The sequence below is a fragment of the Mustela lutreola genome, chromosome 8 (assembly GCF_030435805.1).
Source record: "Mustela lutreola isolate mMusLut2 chromosome 8, mMusLut2.pri, whole genome shotgun sequence".
Lineage (NCBI taxonomy): Eukaryota > Metazoa > Chordata > Mammalia > Carnivora > Mustelidae > Mustela > Mustela lutreola.
The window spans coordinates 86,974,532-86,993,788 of NC_081297.1; the positions used below are offsets into that span (position 1 = coordinate 86,974,532).

General features: G+C 38.2%; 1 protein-coding gene across 4 annotated transcripts in view; it reads right to left on the reverse strand.

Moving 5' to 3' along the window:
- Positions 1–19,257, reverse strand: part of DENND5B (DENN domain containing 5B) — a 214,270-nt gene that overhangs the window by 89,219 nt on the left and 105,794 nt on the right. For all 4 annotated transcript variants that reach the window (XR_009356769.1, XM_059185891.1, XM_059185889.1 and 1 more), the window contains one exon: positions 18,519–19,185. Coding sequence is in view for 3 of the 4 variants with exons in the window: in XM_059185891.1 (XP_059041874.1) it covers positions 18,519–19,185 (667 nt within the window). In the remaining variant the exon portion in view is untranslated. The remainder of the gene's footprint in view (positions 1–18,518; positions 19,186–19,257) is intronic.

Consider the following 19,257-nt stretch of genomic DNA (forward strand, 5'->3'; position numbering starts at 1 on the left):
GATCAAAAGCTTTTGCACAGCAAAGGAAACAGTTAACAAAATCAAAAGACAACTGACAGAATGGGAGAAGATATTTGCAAACGACATATCAGATAAAGGACTAGTGTCCAGAATCTATAAAGAACTTAGCAAACTCAACACCCAAAGAACAAATAATCCAATCAAGAAATGGGCAGAGGACATGAACAGACATTTCTGCAAAGAAGACATCCAGATGGCCAACAGACACATGAAAAAGTGCTCCATATCACTCGGCATCAGGGAAATACAAATCAAAACCACAATGAGATATCACCTCACACCAGTCAGAATGGCTAAAATCAACAAGTCAGGAAATGACAGATGCTGGCGAGGATGCGGAGAAAGGGGAACCCTCCTACACTGTTGGTGGGAATGCAAGCTCGTGCAGCCACTCTGGAAAACAGCATGGAGGTTCCTCAAAATGTTGAAAATAGAACTGCCCTATGACCCAGCAATTGCACTATTGGGTATTTACCCTAAAGATACAAATGTAGTGATCCAAAGGGGCACGTGCACCCGAATGTTTATAGCAGCAATGTCCACAATAGCCAAACTATGGAAAGAACCTAGATGTCCATCAACAGATGAATGGATCAAGAAGATGTGGTATATATACACAATGGAATACTATGCAGCCATCAAAAGAAATGAAATCTTGCCATTTGCAACAACATGGATGGAACTAGAGCGTATCATGCTTAGCGAAATAAGTCAAGCAGAGAAAGACAACTATCATATGATCTCCCTGATATGAGGAAGTGGTGATACAACATGGAGGCTTAAGTGGGTAGAAGAAGAATAAATGAAACAAGATGGGATTGGGAGGGAGACAAACCATAAGTGACTCTTAATCTCACAAAACAAACTGAGGGTTGCTGGGGGGAGGGGGTTTGGGAGAAGGGGTTGGGATTATGGACATTGGGGAGGGCATGTGATTTGGTGAGTGCTGTGAAGTGTGTAAACCTGGTGATTCACAGACCTGTACCCCTGGGGATAAAAATATATGTTTATAAAAAATTTAAAAAAAAAAAATTAAAAAATTTAAAAAAAAAAAATTATGCTTTACCACATTATATAGAATATGCTGTCAAAAATTTGCCTAGCAATGGCTTGTATGCAGACCCTGGGAGGGCCCTGACTCCACCATCTCAGGTCTTGTCTCACCAGCATCATTGTGGAGAACAAGGTCAGCCCCATCAGGACAGCTGATGGCCCCGCAGCTACACCTGAGGTAAGGGGCACAGGACCAGCAGTGGCATAAGGCAGCTCCAGTGCTGGCCAGCAGCTTAGTTTCCAAGGAGGAGGAGGCCATGTCGAGTGGGATTTGCATACTGCAAGGTGCTGCAGATGGAGGTGTGAAGCTGGTGGTGGCCAGCATACCTCTGATGAACATCATGATATGGCTAGATTACACACCTACAATCCTGGGTACTGTGACCGGTCACCCCCTGATGCTGGCTTTGAATCCTTCAGTGCATGCATCATTCAGTTCATCTCTCTGGCTCCGGAAATTCATCTCAGATATTGCCAACAACGTCCTATAGCATTTCAAAATGGGGCACAGCCTGTGGAAGCTCCCAAAGCAAGAGCTAGGATTACTAGTTTTCTTTCTTTCTTTTTTAACCAGTTTTCTAATGGCAGAGAACTTGACCTCTGATCTCAGCAAGTATGGCAATGATGTGAAGAAGCTGTAGTACACTTCACTTGAGCCAACTTAAATGTACTTGTTTGTCCTCTCGTCCCCACACTGACCTGTTTTCTTAATAAACTATTGTAACAGCAACAAAAATTACATAAAGCTCACAAAGACATCACAAAAGACAGAATACAAATCCAAATCAACATAAAAAAAATTCAACCTCAAAAATCCCAAGTATAATGAGCCACATTTTGCTTATCAGGTTCACAAAGATTTAAAAAGAAAATCACAGCAAAGGTGTGGAGAAAAAGTATTTTCATAAGTTGCTAGGTGTTTCTATTTGGCAGTATCTATCAAAAGCTTAAAAATATACAGAATTTTTGACCCAGCAATTACAATTTTAGGAATTCATCATCTAAGTATACAAAAACATAAGTACATGATATGTTACGTACAAAGTGTCATTTATAACAGTAAACTGTTTGTAATATCCCAAACACCTAATAAGAGGAATCTGATTACTACAGTTATGGCTAGTTATATAATGGGATATACTGGAGTGATTAAAAGCATATCTATATTATTAACAGAGAAAACCAACTGTCTTTGGCAGCAATTAGGTATTAAGAATTTGCTAAAATTCCATTTCTGGGTATATGCCCAAAAGAACTGAAAGAAGAGATTTGAAAAGGTATTTGCATATCCACATTTTTAGTAGCGTTACTCACAGTAGCTAAGAGGTTAAAGCAACTCAAGTGTCCATCAATGGGTGAATGGATAAACATAATGCGGTATATACACACTGGAATATTAACCCTAAAAAGGAAGGAAATTCTGACACATGGTACAACATGGATGAACAATGTTGGTTCACCTACGTTGTGTGAAATGATAAGCCAGTCACAAAAAGACAAATCTGTGTGATCTACTTATATGAGGTATCTAAAAGCAGTCAATCATAGAAATAGAGTAGAATGGTAGTTGCTAGGGCCTAGAAGGAGGGGGATCTGGGGTAGTGTCCAACAGGTACAGACTTCCAGTGTTACACGATGAAAAATTCTAGAGACTGACTGCATAACAATGTGAATATACTTAATCCTACTGAACTGTTCACTAAGGAGTAATTAAGATGGTGAATGGTATGTATTTCTTTTTTAAAAGATTTATTTATTTATTTTAGAGAGAGCCAGTGAGCGTGCATTGGGGGTTGGGCAGAGGGAAAGGGAGAGAGAAAATCTCAAACAGACTCCCCGCTGGGCACAGAGTCCAACTTGGGGCTCTATGTCATTACTTGAGATCACAACATGAGCTGAAATTAAAAGTCAGATGCTCAACCAACTAAGCCACCCAGGTACCCCGGTATGCACTTCTTTAAACATAATTTTTTAAAAACTTTCTTAACTAGGGGTCAGCCCCTCAGTGATTCAGTCAGGTAAGCATCCTGACTCTTGATTTTGGCTTAGGTCATGATCACAGGGTCCTGTGATTAAGTCCCATGTGGGGCTCCATGCTCAGTGCGGAGGTGGCTTGAGAGTCTCTCTCTAACTCTGCCCCTCCCTCCCACTCCACTTTCCCTTTCTCTCTCAAATAAATACATAAATCTTTAACAACTTGTTAAACCCTAAGCTGTATGAAAATAATTTGTGGGCAAAAGAATCCACAAAAATGGATAATTTATGAGAATAAATAATTTGAATTTAACTTAAAAAGGATGTTTTATTTGATGTTAGATGACTTTAAAAAAATATACATGTGTTTCAAATTCAAATAGGATTCTCAAAAATAGGTAATGATCGAAGTATTCATTGAGAATTGCTTTTTATTAAAATTCTTTTTTAAAAAAGATTTTATTTATTTATTTACTTGGGAGAGAGAGGGAGGGAGGGAGGATGGTAGGGGAGGGGCAGAGGGAGAAGGAAAAAATCTCAAGCAAACTCCCCACTGAGTGGAGAGCCCGAAGTGGGGCTTGATCCCAGGACCCTGAGATCATGACCCTGAAGGCAGATTGATCCACTCAGGTGCCCCTAAAAATTCTTATTTAATTCACAATTTTAAGAGCAAAAAGTACATTAATCACAAGTTAGCCATCACACTCTGTAGAACCTCCAAAAATCATTGGGAATGGACTGACATCAGGCATTTTTAAAGCAAATTACTTAACACTAAAATATGCCTCTCTATTCATTCATAAGAATATAATTTTCTAACATCCATTACTAAAGTGATATCTCTTAATATTTCAACAGAAGTTAAGAGAAAAAACAAAGTATCTATGTATATAACTATGTACTTAAATTGTTTAAAGTAGATTAAATATAATGGGTAACTTGGCAAAAGAGAAAACAGACATGGATTATTTTCCCATTTTATATTATTAATAATTAAATTATGCCTAGCAGTTGTTACATTCTGTAATAGTTGACACAAACAATCTGTTCATTTTAATTTTAGTTCAGTGATAGTATTTAGTATTTAGTTCAGTGACAGTATTTCTATTATGCAGTATTAATGGCAGTATGATGGAATAGAACTAAAAACTAGAGCCTAGTCTAAACTAAAAAATGCTAAATAAAATAATTTCAAAACACCAAACTCATGAATGAGTGGATTTGCAAAAAGTAAGGGAGGAAGTCATTAGAGGCCAGGAAAAAAAAAAAAATGGGAACAAGAGTCCAGTATGGTAAAGCTGAAGTATTTAGGGGTCTTTGAGGCATGTGTTGATCCAAGGTACGCCTACACCTTCTGTTTTATTTCTATGCATGTTAAAGAATAAAGTCCAAGAAGGACTGGGATTCAGACAGTAGATCCTCTTGCATAAAGCTAGGACCTACATGGGAGAAACCTCAAGGAGAAGGGATCAAGAAAAGAAAAACAAAACAGGAATAATAAAAGAAACAATGCACTGCCAGGAAAGTTGTCTGGCCTGCCCCTACCTAACTCTGGAAGGGGGCGGGGGAAAGCCTCTTGAGAATTCCTATCTACTATCCAGGTTTTGGGTAAGTCTAGCGCCCAAACTCATGCTATCTGTATGGCCCAAAGAAACACAAAGGTGAGGGTCGGGGGTCGGGGGATGGGGTAACTGGGTGATGTAATGAGCACTGGGTATTATATAAGACTGATGAGTCACTGAATTCTACCTCTGAAATTGACAATACACTACATGTTAATTAATTAAATTTATATTTTTTAAAAATGAAGTTAGGCTCTATGCTGGGTGTGAAGCCTACTTAAAAAAATACTAATAAAGTAGACCTGTGTTGCCAGTGAACTCAGATGCTTGGTGAAAGAAAATATAAATTATTCCTAGAGGAAGAAACCCTCAATCTTTAACCCATCAGATACTGAATTTATCTGATAAATAATATGAAATACATATATTTAATATGTTTATGGAAATTAAAGAAAGAATTAAGGAGTAAAACTGTTTTAGGGCCACTGAAAGTAAAATGTCAAAGGAAGGATTAACTGCAGACTAAACACAGGTAAAAAGAGAATTAGTAAGCTGGGAAATAGATATGGAGAAATCACCCAGAATGCATCAAAAAGACAAAAAGAGAGGTTGAGAGATATGGAAAATTGAGTGAAACAGATTAACAGGTTTAATTAAAGTATCAGGAGGAAAAATAGAAAAAAGGTAGATGGAAGCAATATTTAGAAAGATGGTTGAAATTTTTCCAAAAACTACTGAAATATATTAACCTTAGATTTCACAATGAATCATAAGAAGAACAAATAAAAAAATGCTCATCTAGATAAATTACAGTCAAAATACAGGTCATCAAAGGCAAAAAGAAAATCTTATATACAGCCAGAGTGAAAAGACAGATTTCTGGCCATGGAATGACAATTAGGGTGACTGTAATAAATTACCTCTCAACAGCTACACTGGAAACCAGAAGATGGTAGCATCTTACTCTCAAAGTGCTAAGAGAAGGAAAATAAAAAGCCAGTTTTAACCTAGTATTTAATATTTAATAAAATCATTGAAAAACACAGGCAAAGGGAAAACAGTTTCAGATGAACAAAATTTCATTGAAAATATCACCTCATTTGGGGAATGTCTAAGGACATACTTTAGGAAGAAGACTGAACCAAGAACTATTTAAGATATAAAATAGAATGTGAATTTTCAAGAAACGGCAATTGTGGTATTAAAAAGAAAACCACACGGGAACCTGGTGGCTCAGTTGCTTAAGCATCTGCCCAAAGTCCTAGGATCGAGTCCTGCATTGGGCTCTCTGCTCAGTGGGGAGTTTGCTTCTCTCGCTCCCTCTGTCCCTTCCCTACCTCCCAACCCCTACCCCACTTGTGCTCTCTTGCGCTCTCTAGGAAAAATAAATAAATACAACCTTTAAAAAAATAAAAAAAATTTTAAAAAGAAAAGAAAAAAACCACAGATCTAAAATGGAGTTACTTATAGTAGGCTATGTTACCAACCCCAGGACTTAGTACCTACTCTAATTACAGTTTCAACCTCCCCCAGAAAAGCAGTCTTAACTGGTCAGTCTGGAATTTCCTGGTCAGCACTGCTGAGGTAATCCTCCTAGTAAGACCCTTTGTCCCCACAGGAAGGTGACCTCACCCAAAATAATCCTTTCTTCAGTTTATAACTTCCTTGTCCTGCATTTAAAAACCTTTCCCTTTCTAGGGGCACCTGGGTGGCTTACTGAATTAGGGGTTTGACTTCAGTTCAGATCATGATTCCGGAGTTCTGGGATCAAGCCCCAAGTCGGGTTCCCGTTTCAGAGGAAGACTGCTTCTCCCTCTCCTCCCCAGTTGTGCTCTCTCTCACTACTGTCACTCTCTCTCTCAAATAAATAAATAAAATCTTCAAAAAACAAAACAAAAGAAAAGACTTTCCCTTTCTATAGACCTTTGGAGCACTCCTGTATTTGCTAGATGGGATACTGCCCAATACATGAATTAATAAAGACAATTACATCTTTATAATTTACTTGGTTGAATTTGTTATCAATAGTTGTAAAGTTAAACAAAATCAGGTGTATAAAGTAAAAATGTCCTATATCAAGGATTAACAAAATTCCGAATAACTATCAAATAAGCTGTGATGGGGGGTGACTGCTATTAAAGCATTTTACGATATTAATATGTATTTTTAAAGATTTTATTTATTTGACAGAGAGACACAGCAAGAGAGGGAATATAAGCAGGGGAAGTGGGAGAGGGAAAAGTAGGCTTCCCACTGAGCAGGGAACCCGATGCAGGGATCAATCCCAGGGCCCTGGGATCATGACCTGAGCTGAAGGGCAATGCCTAATGACTGAGCCACCCATGCGCCCCACAGTATTAATATTTTAAAGATTCTCACTGACATAAGACTCTTTATGTTAAAATCCCAAAATTTACCATTAAGAAAGGAAAACAGAGCTGATAACACAGAAAAAAAACTGCAATGAGAAAAAAAGCCATTTCAGTTATTTCAAAAAAAAGGCAAAAAAGGAAGAAAGGCCAGACAAATGGTCAAAATAAAAAAATTTAAAAATTCTTAGAATTAAATAATCAAAACACTAAGACTAAGACTTGTGGGATGTAGCCAACACAAGATCCAAATGCTCAAAGACTCAAATGTTAATATCTAGGGAGAGGGGTAAAAGGAAGATTTAAAATAATTAAGTCCAGGGGGTGCCTGGGTAGCTCAGTGGGTTAAGCCTCTGCCTTTGACCCAGGTCATGATCTTGAGGTCCCAGGATGGAGCCCCACATCAAGCTCTCTGCACACCAGAGAGCCTGTTTCCACCCCCCTGCCTGTCTCTGCCTACTTGTGATCACTGTCAGATTAAAAAAAAAAAAAAAAAAAATCTTAAAAAAAAAAAATTTAAGTCCAAAGGAAACAGTAGAAAGAGAAGAACAATAATGGAACTAGAAACTAAACAAAAAATGATGTATTTATTAAATCTTTATCTAAATATTCTTCATGAATATTAACAAGGGTAAAAGTTCTTTAAAAAGAGTAACATAATCAACACACTTCAGGTAAAAATAAGCAAGGAGAAAGGGCACAAATAAACAGCATTCAGAATAAAAAGGGAGACAAAACTACAGATAAAGCAGAGACTATGAAGAAAAGGAAATATTAAGACCTTAGGCAATAAGTTTAGAGTTTAAGGCAAATAGGCCGAAAGTTTTAGAAACTTGTTCCTAGAGAAAATATAAATGAACAAAAATTGATTCAAGAAAAAAAATTAAATAATTTGATCCAAGAAGAGACAGAGGAGCTTCTTCTAGGTTGGAGAGATACACTGAGGTGTTGTGTCCCAAGAGCAGCATGAAAACTCTGTAGCACCCTCCCCCACCCCCAGGGCATTTCCTACAAATCTCTTCCATTTGCCTGTTCCTGAGTTTTAGGTTTTTATAATAAACCAGTGATAGTAAAGAAAATGCTTTCCAGAGTTCTGTGAGTTCTTCTAAGCAAGTTACTGAGTCTGAGTGGTGGGTTGTGTAAACTTCTGAATGTGGAGTTTTCTAGGCAGCAATGAGGGTTGCCTGGACACCCCATTTGTAGCTAGTGCCTGAAGTGAAGACCAAACCCCTAAACCTGTGGAGTCTGGTGTTAACTCCAGGTAATCAGTATCACAATTGAACTGAATTGTTGCGTACTCAGTTGCTGTCAAACTGACTGGTGGTAGAAAAGAAAGCAGCTCTTGTTTAGTGTCAGGAAACACCTATCATTCAGTTTCAGAAAATGTAGGATTCACTAGAAAGGCCCAGATTCACAGAAATATGTGATTTGGGAAGAGAAATGATGGAAGTGTGGGGGATTAGAAAACTTTGATTCCTAGGTGGCCTGATGGTCACCAAAGTAATGGAACAGCAGCTGAGAGGTAAGTTATGGAAGTCAAGAGTTACCAATGGAATTTATAGATGAATCCGACTCCTGGGAAACTGGTTCATGAGATGCCTGAGGAAATGCAAACCAGTAAGAAAAAAAATGCAATATACAATCCCTTCATTACTGTTATCTATAACAAAAATAAAATTAAGAGAGTGCTGGGTCACACTTGACATTATACCAAGCTGAACTTCAGCTAAGTATCCTTAAGGCTGTCCCAAAAGGGAAAAATTATGTGAGGCCAACAAATAGCATTTCTAAGAGACTTTTGGTCACTCAAGTTTATACTGCAGAGTGGGGCAAAACCAAGAAGCTACTGAAACCAGGGGGTATAATGTGAAGGTGCTATCTCATTTTATAGATCAGTATCAACTTCTTAAAGAACCCTTTTTAAAATGGATTGAGAGAGTAATTCAGGAATGGTATCTTTGTTTTGAAACGCTGCAGGGTGGAAGAGCATGTTTGGGTTGATTTAAGACCCACAGCTAACTATGAGAGGATCACAGGTAGCTATCCATGATCCACACACATAGCAGGTTACTCCTGAAGGAACAGATAGTCTGGTGGACTAGATAAAAGTTTTTGTAAAGTCTGTTTATCCTGAGGAAAGGGGATTGCCTGACTCCCTCTTAAATACCAAGTGGAACATCCTAGATAAAGCAGTTAATAGGCTTCATATGCAAGCTCTGTAGGATTGGCTTTACAGTAACTGGGATCCTCACCCACTGAATATACCCATTACCCAGGTCATGGTAAATTCTAGGGGCCCCTTCTGCATAAATACCTCATGTAACCTTACTGCCACAAAATCAGTCAGAGAAGCCTTCTCAAATTTGCAATCCTGAATGAATTTGCTCCTCATGAATCTTAAAGGTGCCAATAAAAGTATTAAATTAACAAGAATACATGGAGTGGCGGGGGGAGTCAAGGGACTTTTCCCAGCAGGGTGGACATCTTGTAAGTTATTAAGAAATAGGGTGAATAAAGCAAATATTGATAGGAGTGAAACAAAGAGGAAAAGGAAAATGAGTGTCAAGTGACTCATTCTAGCAGGGTGTAAATCTTTAGATGGTTATTGAAAAATGGGATGAGTAATACAAACATTGATGGGGCTGAAACAAAGTTGTAATAATAATACTCTCTAAGGCTAGATAGACCAAAGGAACCCCTTGTTGGTACCCTTACATTAAAAGATGCCAAACAAGTTGGGTCTATTTACTCCTGTTTGGAGAAATTTCCCCAAATTTGGGAAAGGCAAAGATCATAATGAGAAACCAGACCTGCAACAGTCAGGCAGAGTAATCAAGACAAAGATCGACAGGGGCACCTGGGTGGCTCAGTCAGTTCAGAGTCCGACTCTTGGCTGTGGCTAGGGTCATGATCTCAGGCGTCCTGGGATTAAGGCCTGTGGGGGGCTCCGTGCTCAGCCAGGGAGTCTGCTTGTAGCTGTTCTCTCTCTCTTCCTCTGCCCCTCCCCCACTTGCACACAAGTGCTCACTATCACTAAAATAAATAAACAGATCTTTAAAAAAAAATCTAAAGATTGACAAAAGGGCCAAGTTCTCTTGGCTCACCCCCTTGTGGAAACCCAAAACCTAACGCACAAGAGTGGAGAAAATGGTCAGTGAGAAAAGAGAAGTTTCTGAAATCCTTTATAAAGGAGCCTCATGTACTGTGGTACCCAGACCCTTTAGTGAAGTCATAATGCGGGCTACAATTAGATTGAAAGAACATAAGAGTTTAAAGGTTGAAAGCATTAAAGTTTAAGTTTGGGTAAAAATTATAATAGGCTTTACCTCAAACTACATATTTAATGCAATCCCTATCAAAACACCACTAGCATTTTTTCAGAGAGATAGAATGAACAATCCTACAACTTTTATGGAGCCACAAAAGACTACAAATAGCCAAAGCAGTTCAGAAAAACAAAACTGGAGGCATCATGATTCCAGATTTTAAGCTGTATTACAAAGCTATAGTCATCAAGACAGCGTGGTGCTGGCAGAAAAAAAGACAAACAGATCAATGGAACAGAATAGAAAACCAAGCACTAATCTTCGATAAAGCAAGAAAACTAGACAGCAGTCTAGTTTTCCCAACACCATTTGTTGGAGAGACTGTCTTTTTTCCACTAGATACTTTCTTATAGTAACATGCAGTAACACACAGAAGTAACATGCAGAAGAATGCACAATTAGTAACATTTTAGTAACATGCAGAAGAATGAAACTAACCACTTTCTTATACCATACACAAAAATAATTTCAAAATGGATTAAAGACCTAAATGTGAGATAGGAAATCATCAAAATTCTAGAGGAGAACACAGGCAGCAACCTCTGTGACCTTGGCCACATCAACTTTTTACTGGAGGCAAGGGAAATAAGCAAAGATGAACTATTGGGACTTCCTCAAGATAAATAGCTTCTGCAGAGCAAAGGATGCCTATGGACTGGGAGAAGATATTTGCTAATGACATATCTGATAAAGGGTTAGTATCCAAAATCTATAAAGAACTTATCAAACTCAACAACCAAAAAACAATCAGTTTAAAAATGGGCAGAAGACACAACTAGACACCCTTCCAAAGAAGACATCCAGATGGCTAACAGACACATGACAAGATGCTCAACATCACTCATCTTCAGAGAAATACAAATTGAAACCACCATGTCACCTCACACCAGTCAGAATGGCTAAAATTAACAACACAAGACACAATAGGGGTTGGCGAGGATGCAGAGTAGGGGGAACCCTCTTGCACTGTTGGTGGGAATGCAAACTGATGCAACAACTGTGGAAAACAGTATGGAGGTTCCTCAAAAAAAGTTAAAAATAAAACTATCCTACAACCCAGCAATTGCTCTACTAGGTATTTACCCAAAGGATAAAAAAATACAAATCCGAATGAATACATATATCATGATGTTTACAGAAGCGTCATCAACAACAGCCAAACTATGGAGTGCTCTAATGCCCATAGACTAACAAATGGACAAAGAGGATGTGGTGTGTACACACACACACACACACACACACACACACACACACACCACGGAGTATTACTCAGCCATCAAGAAAGTGAAATTTGCCATTTGCAACAATGTGGATGGAGCTAAAGTATATTATGCTAAAGTGAAATAAGTCAGTCAGAACAAATACCATATGATTTCACTCATATGTGGAATTTAATAAAGAAAACAGGTGAGTTTACCAGAAGTGGAGAAGGAAACAAACCATAAGAGACTCTTAACAATACAGAACATACTGAGGGTTGATAAAGGGAGGCAGGTGGGGCATGGGCTAGATGGGTCACGGGTATTAAAGAGGGCACTTGTGTGAGCACTGAGTGTTGTACATAAGTGATGAATCACTGAATTCTACTCTAGAATATGTAAATTACCTAAACTATAAATAAAAAATAAGTAAATAAATAAGCTTTACCTGAATGTTTTATGGCAATGGATATTTTGTATGACTGTATAACACTTCCCCTAGAAGTAAAACAGAAAGCACATAAATTGCCCTTCAAACAATATTAACTGGACATGCCACATGGGAATAAGACTGCCTGAGCCTACACAGTGTACAAAAGTAGCAGGAGTCCTGGTATGGACAAATTCCGCACCATAGCCCTATATGCACAGTGCAGACTGAGGCTATGGCAAAAATTGTGAGCACCTCCCAGTGACGAGTATTAGGATGCTGGAGTAGAGAACTTCTAGAGGCAATTACTAGCTTGCTTACTGGACATTAAACTGTTCTGATTAATGAAAGACATAAAATAAACTTGATGTCCTAGGTAATGTTGGAGAAACACTCTAACGGAGAAGGAACTGTTTAGATGAATTCCAAAATCAAATGGAGACTGTTGCCTCTTTTCCCACAGGACTGACTCTGAAATGTGTAAGAGGCTGCTAGATTCTACTGTCACTTGTAGAATCCTGAAATCTACCTGTACTGTAGCTGAATCTAAGCAGGAACCTAAGGTGTGTCCTTCCAAAGGTAGAAGCATCTGAGTTGAAATAAAAAGGAGGACTAGTGGCTGAGGATAAAGGAAAGAATAAATGAGTTATGCCGTAAGGGAAATACAATATACATTGACACCTCACAAGAGGCTTAAGGTAAGAGATAATATTGTCTCTTACCTCAATTATACCAGATGCCTTCAAAGGTGAAACCATGTATTGCTTAGACCACTACTGCTTTTGGAACCTGACAAGACCAAATGGAAGTCTGCAAACCTGAGTGACCTTAGCCTAGGAAACATTTTCATTCAATAAGAATGATGGACTGAATTGTTAATGACTGAATGGGACTAGTAATGTAACAGCATCTTTTAACTACCAGGGTTCTTTTGCTATATGGGATCCACGGTCAAATACCAGGGGGTAGCCTGTGGTATAGTAAAACACCATAGGTGACAACAATGATGATGGTGATGATGAAGGAGGAGGAGGAAGAGGAGAAAAGGTAGAAGGTGGGGGGCAGGAATGGAGGGAGAGATAAAAAACCTACATAAACTATTAAAGAGACTGATCTGGTACCTTACATCTTCCCAACAAGACCTAACAGTTTACAGATAAGTTCTCTTAAACAGTCATGGAACATATATTTACAACCTTAAAAGAAGTTATCTCTATCTCCCAGAAAAAAAACAGAACATTTTCCAACTCAATGTATAAAGCTAGAATAGCCTTAATACTAAAACCAGAAAAGATAGTACAAGAAATGAACATTATAAGCTAATAAATAAAACACATAGATGCAGGGGCACCTGGGTGGCTCAGTGGGTTAAGCCTCTGCCTTCGGCTCAGGTCATAATCCCAGGGTCCTGGGACCGAGCCCCACATTGGGCTCTCTGCTCAGTGGGGAGCCTGCTTCCCCCCTCCTCTGCCTGCCTCTCTGCCTACTTGTGATCTCTGTCTGTCAAATAAATAAATAAAATCTTTTTAAAAACCACATACACATAGATGAAAAAAAATTCCAATAGAAGTACTAGCCAACCAAATCAAGTCATATTTAAAAAATAATAATGCATCATAACCAAGTAAGGTTTATCTCAGGAATACAGGGATGGATTTTCACCTTAGGTGATCAAAAGAAGAAAAACACGATCATCTTATTTGATGTAGAAAGAGCATCCAATAAAATACAATAGGAATTCATGATTTTTAAAAACTTGAACAAACTAGGAATAAAAGTTACTTCTTTGGGCCACCTGGGTAGTGGTACAGTGGGATAAGCCTCTGTCTTCGGCTCAGGTCATGATCTCAGGGTCCTGGGATTGAGCCCTACACTGCCTACTTGTGATCTCTCTCTGTCAAATAAATAAATTTTTTTTTTAAATCTTTTTTTTTTTTTTAGATTTTATTTATTTATTTGATAGATGGAGACCACAAGTAGGCAGAGAGGCAGACAGAGAGAGAGGGGGAAGCAGGCTCCCCACTGAGCAGAGAGCCTGATGTGGGACTTGATCCCAGGACCCTGAGATCATGACCTGAGCCGAAAGCAATGGCTTAACCTACTGAGCCACCCAGGCACCCTAAAAAAAAGTCTTTAAAAACAAAAAATGGAACTTCTTAAACCTAGTATAAGGTACTTACCAAAAACACTACAGAAAATGTTATACAACAGTAAAACATTAAGTGTTCTCTTCAGTGGCACCTAGGTTGGTTACACATCCACCTCTTGGTTTCTGCTCAGGTCATAGTCTCTGGGTTGTGAGACTGAGGCCAACCCCTAACCTCGTGCTTGTGCTGGACGTGGAGCCTGCTTGGGGTTCTTCTTCCCCTCTTCCTCTGCCCCTCCCGCCATGCACTCTCTCTTAATAAACAAAATATAAACAAACAAACAAACAAAAAAATGTGTTCTTTTTAAAATCAGGAAAAAGACAAGGATGCCTGCTACTATAAATTCTATTCTATATTGTACTGGAGAGCCTAGTATAGTAAGGCAAGAAAAAGAAATAAAAGGTGAGAAATATTGGAATAGAAGAAACAAAACTGTCATTATTTGTAATTACTACTGTAAAACTTTACTGAGAGACATTAAACAAGACCCTTAGAACAGAGAGATACAGCATTTTCATGGAAGGGAAAAGTCAATATTTTAAATATGTCATTGTCCTCATATTAGATTTGACTCAACTCTAATAAAAAGAAGGTAGTGGTTATTATCTGTAGCACAGCATTATCTAGGTTATAAAGTTCTAATGATGGTATGGCTTTGAAGGATTAATGATTCTGAAGGCTCTCTTTCAGCTAAGTGCTAAAATGATGTCATTATTTTGTATTGTAATATACATATAGACACGTGAAAAATGTATATTTAATAAAATAGTCTACTTCTTGGGTAAAAAAATAAGGTAATGAGGGAACCATCCTACCAGATGCCAAGACTTACTTTTAAAGCTACAGTAATTTAGTAGAGGGACAAAAATACTGGCAGAATAAACTGAAGTACACCAGAAATATACCCTCACATACAGGAACTTCTACATGACATTAATGGTATTCCTGCTCAGAAGAAGAAAAAAGAGGTCTATCCAATGACTAGGATAACTAGTTGGAGATATTTCTAAAATATTAAATTTGATCTCTTCCCTACAACAAGGAAAAATCGATTAAAAAATCAATTTCTTATGACTAACGCCATAAATGCTAAATATAACTTTAAAACATTAAGAAAAAAATGTCTATTTTTATGATCTCTGAATAGAGAATTTCTGAAACAGAAAGTTAAGTTGTAAGTTAAAAGACCAATAAATTCAAATTCATGAAAGTGATCTTTTCTGATTTGGGGTCCTGGAAAAGAGCCTTTACCTCCTGGGTGCATTCTCTACTTAAAATTTCTAACTAGTTACCACCACAAAGTGAGTGTGATATACACACTCTCTAAATAGCAGATTGAATCTGTTTAAATGGGCTATGGACCAGAATTTCAAATCAGTCTAGAAGGACAGTTTTAATCACTAAAACCCTTCTATTCTGATTCACTTTAGGTTTTCACGGTAATTGTTTAGCACTTACAATGTTTTTAAATTTTATGGCATAGCTGCATTAGTGAATAAGAACAGGAGTACTGGGTGTTATTAAAACCCCCTTAACACGGTAAGAATGAAGGAGGGCACCAGATACAAATCAACATAATGACTCTTATTTTATTCATTTAAATGAAACTTTTTTCTCTAATGGGAAAGACATTGCCAGTATTAAAATCTGCATTTATACAGAGCTTTCATTTTATACTCTATAGATATTTAACATGATCCCTTTGTAACAGATTGGTAGAGTGAGTTAATAATTTAAAAAGAAATATTGAGACAGATAAGGAAAGGTGAAGTGCAGAGCCCAATACAGTTAACATGGCGATTAAATGCTCTGTAGAAAGACAGATCCAAGCCCCATTCTTAACTCTACAACACTACCTAATGTGATCTCAGGAAGGTTATTTGGCTTCCCTGAGCCTCAACTTCCCTTAAATAAAATACAGATAAGAGCAATAACTCATTGTTGAAGAGAGAAGCATAGCCAATTTGTAACAGTGATTTCAGTGAATGGTTATAAAATTACCATATGAAGCTTTCTTTTGTAGGACACTTAAAATGTGTGTGTGTGTGTGCGCGCGCACGCGCGCGCACAGAAAGAGAGAGAGAGTCCTATAACTTCAGGATTCACCATTGTTCTCGGGATAAAACCAAATTACCAAAAAATCCCACAAAAAAAACACAAAAAAACACCTTATTTAGTACAAAAACATGTTCATGCTTCTTCATTTGAAAGTGAATTAAACTGGCAGATATTAATCAACTATAACTTTTCAACAGCTTCCATGAACTGCCTGGGATAAGCTAATCAAAAGCAGAAAGATGAGAGCTCAGGACAGACCATATGCAGTGAGACATATAGTGCTTTTCAAAAGAGAAAGTGTGACAATGAAAGGGTTTTTTGCTAAGAAAAAAAAAAGACCTAACATGCATATAAAAGAACATTTATTAGGCTCTCAACCCTGTAACAGATGCCTTATTTAATCTAACAAAGCTATACTTTAAATGCAGTAATATGGTGGACCCATGCAACTTAAAATATACATAATATTTTATTTATTTATTTGACAGAGAGATAGAGAGCACAAGTAGGCAGAGCAGCAGGCAGAGGTAGAGGGAGAAGCAGGCTGTCCACTGAGCAGGAAGCCCGATGTGGGACTCGATCCCAGGACCCTGGGATCATGACCTGAGCCAAAGGCAGCTGCTCAACCAAGTGAGCCACCCAGGCGCCCCCTAAAATATACATAATTTATAGAGGATTGTGTAGGACTAATAAAATGAATAATAATTACAATAAATCAGCTATCATTTAGTGCCAATTATACCCAAAGTAGGCTGTAGTTTTCTTAGTTAACCTTCACAATAAATCAGTGAGAGAGAAGGAAAAAATCCTGTTATCCCCATAAAGATGAATTAACTGACACTGAGGAAGATCATATAACTTGGCTATGGTTACAGTTAGTAATGCGACAGAGATCTGAATCTAGGATTGTTATGACTTAAAAACCGATATTCCTTCTGGTCCAAACTGCTTCTCTAGGCAGAGCTAAAACTGAACCAAATGACCTTGAAGATCCTTTGTTAATCTAGGACTGAAATTATTTTTTCTCACAGGTTAATACACCTGAGGGTATCTAGTTCCACACCCTGTCCCCTTCCAGCAACTCTCTAACCCCCTACCCCATACGCTGTTTTCAGGGAAAAAAGCAAGAAAGAAAGAAACAGGAAGAGAGAATTACTAAGTCACACGTTTTAGATACAAACGAGTGACCTGCAGGTAATGATAAACCCTAAGAGAGTAAGAGCAAGAGGAAAAGAGAATTTCGACTGGTCATTAGAGAACTTCCTGACAACAAAAATAGAGACATCACAACACATTATCAAAGAACATTTCGTAGGATAAACTGAAGAAAATACAACCTCATGAAGGGCTGTCAACACACAAATAGTGTCAACATACACACAAGATGGGGAAGTACAAATATAGCCTACTTGGCTCAGACTCACTTCTAATTTAAAACAGAAAAGAAAAAAAGGGAAGTGGTAAAATAAGCTTGATGGCAGCCATCAGGAGACTGCACTACAATTCTGCTAGCCTAAATACAAGTTAGCAAAAAGCTAACCCAAATATTTGTGCCACATTTTTCAAAGAACCTATCGATGTGCAGCAACCATTCTATATTTTCCTTCAACTCGCTATCCGTCAAGACAGAGCATCTCTATTTTCTCTGCAAAATCATGTTCAGGTTGGAGCCAGTGCTCTAAGTTTAAGCTCAACATTAGCCATCATAAATGCTTTCATCAAATAAAACCCAAATTCTGTTAAGTTTCTTAAGTATGTGCTGGGAGAACGTTGAATGAGAAACATCACAAAGATAACTTCCTTTTGGGAATAAAAGCAAAATAAAACAAAAACACCCCACATAACTCTACTAGAACTGTTAGACTCAAGAGAGCCACAACTAGTGGTATCTCCCACAGGCAAAGGTCCAAAATTGATTGCCTTAGGAAGCTTCAGAGTCAACAATTTCATTTATGCCTTTCCAATGTCAACTGAGTTTTGATGGGAACCTTTACTCATCTGCAAAAAATAAGACAGCTACATGTTCTTGGTACTAACATCATTCTCTCACTTCCATTATGAAAACAAGTATGTTTCTTTTATTATGATTATGTACTACCTGGAAAAAAGGGTCTATTTTCATTAAAAAATAAATACACTCAAGTCAGCCAGATTCAGGCTTTTGTATACTTTTCCTGTTTTTCTTCATAGCCATGGACACCTCAAAGAGAAGTAATATCTTAGCCTCTGGTCCCACCTAAAACAGGTGTTCCTTTTATACAAAACAGAAGACCTCTGACCATTAATTATTTGGTTCTAGTAATATATCCCATGGAAATGCAATAGTTGGGATTCATGTGCACTTTTCTGGGGGAGACTTAACATCCAGGGAGGACCTACCTTGTGAGTAGAGAAGGATCTGCATCTCTAAAAGAACACAGGTAAACACCTGCACCAGGTTCTCCAATCCCAGAAGCTCGAAGGCCTCTCGAAGAGGGTAATCAGAAAGGGGGAGTTCACTGGGCCCAGGTCTCTGGCAGATGACGGGTTCATAAACACCATAAAATTTCAGTGATCTCCCTGGAGGTGGAAGGGGTACCTCATAGAGAATGTTATGGATGTAGCTCTCAAGTGGCAAGGGTGGCGGCTGCTGGGAGGTTACTGCTTTATAAAGCTGGATGAGGAACTTCTTGCAGGCCTGCATGAAAGGCAGTGGTGTGATCAAGCATATACTTTTTGAAACATACAGCGTGTCTCTGCTGATGTCATAGGAGTTGTACCGCTGGAGTTTCAAAAGGGAGGTGGTGTCTCCCTCATCAATACTGCTGGCCAGCGAATCCATGCTGCAGGAGGACGAAGCGTACACACTGCTGTAATGCTCGGCATTGTGCATCTGGTAGAGCGTCTGCATGGCTGTGCAGATCTGCTTACTGGTAACTTCTTCGTAAAAAGTCAGAACAAAACCATAGGTACGAGAGCCATCTTCCCGGGTAATTATAAATGAGTGGAACTGAGGGTCTTTATTGTCAGTCTGAGTTCTGAAAGATAGCCCTTTAGGCATGCACAACTGTGGAGGAAAGGGGGAAAAGGATCAGAATGCAGTACACAAGTAACTTCAAACTAGAAAAAAATGTTTGTT